General features: G+C 36.1%; 1 protein-coding gene across 3 annotated transcripts in view; it reads left to right on the plus strand.

Annotated features, from left to right (window-relative positions):
• The window catches only part of LOC131684515 (cytochrome P450 4C1-like), a 54330-nt gene extending 45311 nt beyond the window's left edge, over positions 1-9019 (plus strand). The window contains exons 2-4 of one of the 3 annotated variants that reach the window (XM_058967469.1): positions 5813-5939; positions 5997-6809; positions 7237-9019. In XM_058967469.1, the coding sequence (XP_058823452.1) occupies positions 5813-5939; positions 5997-6770 (901 nt within the window). In that variant the 3' untranslated portion in view covers positions 6771-6809; positions 7237-9019. Of the gene's footprint in view, positions 1-445; positions 1160-5812; positions 5940-5996; positions 6899-7236 lie in introns of those variants that run through there. The other 2 variants (XM_058967468.1, XM_058967467.1) reach the window with 2 other exon arrangements.

Here is a 9019-nt window from a genome sequence, read left to right on the forward strand (position 1 = left end):
CATCAAATCTAACGGTCCAAATCACGTTGTTTTTTATTTTGCAAACGACGAAAAGTAAATAAAGGCGCTTGTTGAGCTGTTTTAAACTTTCGATCGTGCCATTGAACCCTTGCCTCGATAAGAACTGGAAAATATTAATAACGGTTAATTCTCTTTTCTGATGCAGGTTCAGACTTACTTATCCAACACACGCATTTTAACTTGCCCCGGTGTACACTTTGCTGCTTTCGCTAAAGTTAAACAATATCACTCGCTATATTCTCCTCAGTGCGCGTCTAAAATATGACGAGTGTCATTATTCAGTTGCGTTCGCAAAACTTGTGTTAAGGTTAATTAGAGTTGAGAACTGGAAGATGTACCTTCGATAAATATCCATTTAAAGCAAAAGATTTTCAATGATAAAAATAAATCTCCCATAACCGCCGGTTTCTCAGTTGCACTGGTACGAGAGGTTATAAAATCATTGAATTGTTTCTGCTTTTTTCAGAAGCACCTCACAGTTTTACAAATACTATCTGCTATCAGACGTGTGCCGTAAAAGAACCATGTTCGCTATTTTGTTCACATTGTTCACGGTTGTGGCCTTTTCTTACTACATTCGATTCCGGCGGTCGCGCAGACGATTGTACGAATTAGCTGCCAAACTTCCAGGACCGTTTGATTTACCATTGATCGGTAGCATCCACGTAGCCTTCCGAAGAGACCCTTCGGAAATATTGGACTATTTGATTAAACACTTGCACAACTTAACGACACCGTTGCGGGCATGGCTCGGGCCATTTCTCTTTGTTGTCATAGATCAACCGGAGCATTTAGCTATCGTTCTGAACTCACAGGACTGCATCAAACGAGCAAGTGTATACCACTTTGTCGGACTTGAGAAGGGGGTGTTCAACGCCGCGCCGGACCTGTGGAGAAAACTTCGGAAGCAGCTCAATCCTTCGTTTGCTGTTCCTGCCTTGAAAAGCTTTGTGCCCACATTTAACGAAAAAGCTGATTTACTTGTGAAGAATTTGGAGTGTATGGTGGGAGAGAAACCATTCGATATCTTATATCAGGCGAGTGAATATATGCTCGCGACAAGTGCGATAAATTCGTTGGGATTGGATATGGACGATGACAGTAATTACAAGAAACGCTACTTGAAGAACGCTGAACAGTGAGTATCCGATCAGATTATTGTACCAGGAATGATATATTCCAACCATGCCTGCCGTTGGCACTTCTTGCCTTTTTATGAAATTTCAACTACTAACGAGTCCTGATTTATAACACAACTTGTTACGAAAATAATAATATGTTATAATTCTGTTATTTCATTTTGATCGGATAACCGATCACGGTCGAAAATACGTTCTGCATGATGACGATCAATGTTTAAATAAACAAAATGTAACCAAACACATACTTTCATTTGATAAACCATTGCAGATGTTCTTTATTAAGTTCAATCTAATTCATGTATCCCCTGATCAGTCCTGACAGTCAGAGCCGCTAATTGGAAACCGGTTTGTTTAAACTTGTTTGCTCAAATCACAGATTTCCTACGTATCATTCATTTATACAGCCCAGTCGCTCAAACATTTTCCATTCATTTTCAATTGCATTGTCGATGAGAATATATTTCAATTGGGGTACTCATTGTTGCATTGTTGCATTGTTTCATTGTTTCATTGTTTCATAGTTTCATAGTTTCATAGTTTCATAGTTTCATAGTTTCCTAGTTTCATAGTTTCCTAGTTTCCTAGTTTCCTAGTTTCCTAGTTTCCTAGTTTCCTAGTTTCCTAGCTTCCTAGCTTCCTAGTTTCCTAGTTTCCTAGTTTCCTAGTTTCCTAGTTTCCTAGTTTCCTAGTTTCCTAGTTTCCTAGCTTCCTAGCTTCCTAGTTTCCTAGTTTCCTAGTTTCCTAGTTTCCTAGCTTCCTAGTTTCCTAGTTTCCTAGTTTCCTAGTTTCCTAGTTTCCTAGTTTCCTAGTTTCCTAGTTTCCTAGTTTCCTAGTTTCCTAGTTTCCTAGTTTCCTAGTTTCCTAGTTTCCTAGTTTCCTAGTTTCCTAGTTTCCTAGTTTCCTAGTTTCCTAGTTTCCTAGTTTCCTAGTTTCCTAGTTTCCTAGTTTCCTAGTTTCCTAGTTTCCTAGTTTCCTAGTTTCCTAGTTTCCTAGTTTTCCTAGTTTCCTAGTTTCCTAGTTTCCTAGTTTCCTAGTTTCCTAGTTTCCTAGTTTCCTAGTTTCCTAGTTTCCTAGTTTCCTAGTTTCCTAGTTTCCTAGTTTCCTAGTTTCCTAGTTTCCTAGTTTCCTAGTTTCCTAGTTTCCTAGTTTCCTAGGTTCCTATTTCCTAGTTTCCTAGTTTCCTAGTTTCCTAGTTTCCTAGTTTCCTAGTTTCCTAGTTTCCTAGTTTCCTAGTTTCCTAGTTTCCTAGTTTCCTAGTTTCCTAGTTTCCCTAGTTTCCTAGTTTCCTAGTTTCCTAGTTTCCTAGTTTCCTAGTTTCCTAGTTTCCTAGTTTCCTAGTTTCCTAGTTTCCTAGTTTCCTAGTTTCCTAGTTTCCTAGTTTCCTAGTTTCCTAGTTTCCTAGTTTCCTAGTTTCCTAGTTTCCTAGTTTCCTAGTTTCCTAGTTTCCTAGTTTCCTAGTTTCCTAGTTTCCTAGTTTCCTAGTTTCCTAGTTTCCTAGTTTCCTAGTTTCCTAGTTTCCTAGTTTCCTAGTTTCCTAGTTTCCTAGTTTCCTAGTTTCCTAGTTTCCTAGTTTCCTAGTTTCCTAGTTTCCTAGTTTCCTAGTTTCCTAGTTTCCTAGTTTCCTAGTTTCCTAGTTTTCCTAGTTTCCTAGTTTTCCTAGTTTCCTAGTTTCCTAGTTTCCTAGTTTCCTAGTTTCCTAGTTTCCTAGTTTCCTAGTTTCCTAGTTTCCTAGTTTCCTAGTTTCCTAGTTTCCTAGTTTCCTAGTTTCCTAGTTTCCTAGTTTCCTAGTTTCCCTAGTTTCCTAGTTTCCTAGTTTCCTAGTTTCCTAGTTTCCTAGTTTCCTAGTTTCCTAGTTTCCTAGTTTCCTAGTTTCCTAGTTTCCTAGTTTCCTAGTTTCCTAGTTTCTAGTTTCCTAGTTTCCTAGTTTCCTAGTTTCCTAGTTTCCTAGTTTCCTAGTTTCCTAGTTTCCTAGTTTCCTAGTTTCCTAGTTTCCTAGTTTCCTAGTTTCCTAGTTTCCTAGTTTCCTAGTTTCCTAGTTTCCTAGTTTCCTAGTTTCCTAGTTTCCTAGTTTCCTAGTTTCCTAGTTTCCTAGTTTCCTAGTTTCCTAGTTTCCTAGTTTCCTAGTTTCCTAGTTTCCTAGTTTCCTATCCTAGTTTCCTAGTTTCCTAGTTTCCTAGTTTCCTAGTTTCCTAGTTTCCTAGTTTCCTAGTTTCCTAGTTTCCTAGTTTCCTAGTTTCCTAGTTTCCTAGTTTCCTAGTTTCCTAGTTTCCTAGTTTCCTAGTTTCCTAGTTTCCTAGTTTCCTAGTTTCCTAGTTTCCTAGTTTCCTAGTTTCCTAGTTTCCTAGTTTCCTAGTTTCCTAGTTTCCTAGTTTCCTAGTTTCCTAGTTTCCTAGTTTCCTAGTTTCCTAGTTTCCTAGTTTCCTAGTTTCCTAGTTTCCTAGTTTCCTAGTTTCCTAGTTTCCTAGTTTCCTAGTTTCCTAGTTTCCTAGTTTCCTAGTTTCCTAGTTTCCTAGTTTCCTAGTTTCATTGTTTCATTGTTTCATTGTTTCATTGTTTCATTGTTTCATTGTTTCATTATTTCATTGTTTCATTGTTTCATTGTTTCATTGTTTCATTGTTTCATTGTTTCATTGTTTCATTGTTTCATTGTTTCATTGTTTCATTGTTTCATTATTTCATTGTTTCATTGTTTCATTGTTTCATTGTTTCATTGTTTCATTGTTTCATTGTTTCATTGTTTCATTGTTTCATTGTTTCATTGTTTCATTGTTTCATTGTTTCATTGTTTCATTGTTTCATTGTTTCATTGTTTCATTGTTTCATTGTTTCATTGTTTCATTGTTTCATTGTTTCATTGTTTCATTGTTTCATTGTTTCATTGTTTCATTGTTTCATTGTTTCATTGTTTCATTGTTTCATTGTTTCATTGTTTCATTGTTTCATTGTTTCATTGTTTCATTGTTTCATTGTTTCATTGTTTCATTGTTTCATTGTTTCATTGTTTCATTGTTTCATTGTTTCATTGTTTCATTATTTCATTGTTTCATTGTTTCATTGTTTCAATATAATTGTTACATCCTTAGTACACTTTGCACAAATACACAAGGACTTGCCAGCCACGAACCTGATGAGCTACGTGTCGACGGTAACACACTTGAAACAAAATAAAATATCATACTTTGTTATCCTAATCAGCTTTAGTTCAATGTTGTCTTTCTGTTAACAAATGTTGACATGCGGGATTAGGTGAGTGAAGAGGGTGAAAAACCCACGAAAGAACCACTCCCCAGCTTAATTTGGTATGCCTTGTAATATAGTGGTGGTATAAAGATAATGTGGATGTGTAATAGGGGTGATCTAAGAGGGATTTAAATGGAAGGGGGATTTAGCGAAGGGAGGGGACCCCTCTCCGTGCACTTCTGTAGCTAGCTCTGTAAAGCTCCAAAAACCCTATCAGTCGAAAAAAATAGGTTGACGAATTGTGTAATCTTTCTGTATGAGAAAGGCAAAAATGTGCCAAAATCCAAAAGTCAATCTTTGTCCATTTTATTCGAGATTGCATCAAATATCGATAATATAAATTTTGCATGCATTTTAAAAAGTTTTGCATCATTCTGATATCTTAGTGGCACCAGTTTATATGGGAAATTTCTGTATGGTCGCACTCTTAAACCCGTAACTCCGGAACCGGACTTCAGATCGACACAAAATTCAATGGCAGCCGGTGTGAAGGTTGAACCTTTTATTTGAGACTAAGTTTGGGCAAATCGGTCTAGCCATATATTACTCATTTTAATATTATAGCCCTTTTCGAGAATCTAACAACATAATAAACATAATACCACAGAGAACAGACATAAGTTTATAATACTTATGTACACATTTGAACATAGGGTAATGAGCCTATTTTCACCATGTTTCTATTAGCCGCATTGGATTGGCGACAATTGGGGCACTCGAATCGAGTTTTCGTTTCGATCAAACACGAGATTTTTATCGTTTTCAGGGAATTAGTGTTATTAGATTGATTCTTAACTACAAAGCTGTTGGTGCCAACTTATACGCAATCCATCAATTGTAGGCCGAGTAATTCGTGAATCAGTGAGGAGCCCTTCTTAATAGATTTAAAAGAGCATCTTTATGTTATACTCGTTAAAACATCAATGCCATACTAGCATATCCCGACTAGTTGCATAACTTGGTCAGCCATTTTGAAATCTCTATGCTATCAGTTGTCAATTCAGCTAAACTCACCCAATGTCGTATACAGGTGGGGCTATGATGGCATTTTAGTATTCATAAGACTAATTTTGGTGTGAGTGATATCAAGATAAATTGAGTCACCTTCGTCTTACCGTTCGTTCAGCTCCCATTGAATCGTATGTACGCTATGGGGTCGACCCATTGTGCTTCTGGAGTGTGATTTCCAACATTAGCAAACCGCGTGTTCTGCTATACCTATTTATACCACATTAAAACTCACCCCTAAACAAAATGACGACAGTAGCGCACCTGAAGCTGATATTCCAGTTGCCTTTATGTAGGTCCTTATTTTCACACAATTTTATCCCTCGAGATGAACGTCTGTTATTGGTGATAATACCTCATTAATGTATATATTATCGTTCTATGTATTTCGTTTATTACAGAATGTTCACACTCGTAATGAATCGCATTTTGAAGGTCTGGTTATATCCAGATTTTATCTACAAGCTAACATCTAGCTACCGGGAAGAGATGAACCGCCGTGATATGTTCCAAGGAGTATCGAAAAGGGTATCTTTACAATATCTAAGGTTGACGCATACTAAATATCCGCTATTCTTCCTTTAGGTGTTTTCAATGCGTAAAGAGGCCAGACAGAAGAGTTCAAAATCAGCGACAACTGCCGAGCGAGATGAGACCAACGCCCGTCGTCCTCAGCTTTTCATCGATAAATTGGAAGATATTGCCAACAAAACAGGAATTTTGGACGAGGATGGTGTGATTCAAAACTTGGACACCTTCATATTTGCCAGCAACGATACGACGTCGGCCGCTGTGGCTATAACCGTGCTCATGCTAGCAATGCATCCAGACGTACAAGAACGCCTCTTCCAGGAAGTTATCAATACGGTTCCAGGCTCTTACATCGATTATGATGATTTATCGAAACTTGCCTATTTGGAAATGGTTATCAAGGAGGCGATCCGTCTGTTCCCTATTGTTCCAGCGGTTGCACGCTTATGCGAGAAAGAATTTCAAGTTGGCGACTTCATAATTCCAGTGAACGCTCAGATTGGGATTCCGGTAATCAAGATCAATCGGAATAAGGAAGTCTGGGGTGAAAAGTCGGAGCAATTTGATCCGGAAAATTTTTCTGCGGAGAACTGTGCAAAGCGGCACCCATACGCATATCTGAGCTTCAGTGGGGGCATTAGAAACTGTATAGGTATCAAGTATGCAATGATAGCCATAAAAATCGGTCTTATCAAACTCATAAAGAGCTATACACTCTCAACAGAGCTGTCACTGGCAGATCTTAAGTTTCATTATTCGATTGTGATGCGTATTTCGAACGGCTTGGTGAGCCTAGAAAGGCGTGAAACACAAGTGTCACACAGTTAGCTGCGAAAAATCGATACCGTCAATGTCAATACCCATTAGGTAAGTTTATTTGAGTAGCTCATACCTGGCTTTAAACAGGTTGACAAAGAAATTATTATAATTATACTCGTAAAATGTTTAGTACAATTCCAGCCGAATTTTTTTTTCTGTTTCATATGCAATCGAGTTACAATGTATTTAATTGCGTTCAATTATTTTACTACTATATTTGAAAACGACCCGTACTCACTTTTCTTTATTATTTCAAACCGAATGCACTAGGATAAACAGGTCTAATAGGCCCCCTTAAGTAAAAATAGCTATATTTCAACATTCGACACTATGATCTTTGCACCAACTACTCTAATTTATTGTTATATTAGTTAGAAATTAGTACCTGTTTCATTTTATAATAAAAACATCCTGATACAAGTATTATTAAACATTTTTCAAAGATGCCTGAATTCTAGTTCTTTCTTTCACCCAGGGCAAAATGCCCCTGGTTACAGTGTAATATGCCCCACAACAAGAGGATGGTATGCCCCACAGCAATCGGTGAGTATGCCTCACAACAATGCACAAGATTTGACCATAGAAACTACATCCCGTTATTTTCGTTTTTCAAAGAAACAGTTGATTTTATACATTGCATTACTTCACCAAAATTATCCGTGTGATGAAATTATGTCGCAAAATCGCCAAAAATAAGTCACTAGTTGGTTTAGTTATTGTTTATATAACTGTTTGTTATGAATTTTAAATGAATTCGAAATTCTAATGCGATAATAACGACGACGCCCGTGAATATCCGCAATTTCATTATACTCATTCGAAAGCTTTTAATTTTCTCTTTAAAATAAGTCTACGGTAGTTTTGCGAAAACTTGCGATAAGCAGTCAAAATTCAAAGAAACTGTGAATGGACGCATGGTTATTACTGATATTGAGTTTTAATAATCACTTTATAGCTAGAATAATGACACGAGTGCATCCACAATTTTCAGATAGCATTGAAAGCATGATCAACGAGGGTTTTACTAGTGATCAAGAGTGAGGAACCGAGTGGAAATTATAGTTTTTTAGATGGTAAAGGGATTGAGAGAACACAGTTGATTTCTAGTCATTTGGTAAGACCATTTTGTATAATACTGATATTTCTCAAGGGTAAGCGATATTATCCAAATAAAATAAGACCATTTATAAATGACTACGCGAAAAAAGGGCTTTGGATTTATTTTTATTTAAGATATAAAATAAGTAATCTAAGTAACTTAAACACACCTGCGAAAAAAAATCGTTGAACATCTTGTTGATTAGTGAATGTAACATTCCACTAATATGCTCAAAATCTTTGCTTTGAAAATTAAAGAAAATGTAGTTTTCATATCAAGTAACCCACTAATGAAATAAACTTTCCAAGATTAGTCCAACACATCTTATTTAATCCGTAAAAACTAAATAATCATTTCTAAAGCACCATAATGAGATGTAAATCAATTCGTTTCTATGTGAAAAATAAATTCAGCGTACCACAATTACTATTGAAAAATCATTATACTTACTTTTGAGCCACCCTAATAGGTAGTAAAGCTAATTTCTATTTATATAACCAAAATGGGAATTCAGCATACAAGAATTCCTTTAAAAAAAATTGAAGCTTCACAACAAAATAATTATTTTAAGCCACTCTAATGTATAATGAAGGTTTTTTTTACAAGTGCTGATATCAAAAACGATTTGACATACGACATGCGAAATATACAAAAAAATTTAAGAACAATTTCGATACAATTTATATTTTTGAGACACCCTAATGAATAGTAAATGTTTATTTTTAATATGTTTTAATATCAAAAACGAATTCAGCGTACCAAAATTACATAAAACCTCCCTATTTGAGCCGATATGGCAAAGTTTTGGCTTTAGTCCACCTTTGGTCTAAGTCGTGCCACTGTGCAATGGGCGGGGCGTTTTAGTCGGCGATGAGCTGCTTCGAATGCTTGAATAATTCTACATGCACACATAGTTTTAAGCCAAGCTAAAAACTAAGATAGTAACTATAATATTCTAGTAAGCTACTCGAAATAGTTCTATCAAATCCGACTGTTTCTAATTAATTATAATGCTAGTGGAAAAAGTGGGAACATACATCAAAATAGCTCATTTGAAACTTTAGTGTATATTGTTGTTTTTGAACATATTAAAAATACCCAACTATTTTAGTACGTTGATTTCATGAAACGATACTGTTATTATTATGTTATGTTATTT

The sequence above is a fragment of the Topomyia yanbarensis genome, chromosome 2, assembly GCF_030247195.1.
Source record: "Topomyia yanbarensis strain Yona2022 chromosome 2, ASM3024719v1, whole genome shotgun sequence".
Lineage (NCBI taxonomy): Eukaryota > Metazoa > Arthropoda > Insecta > Diptera > Culicidae > Topomyia > Topomyia yanbarensis.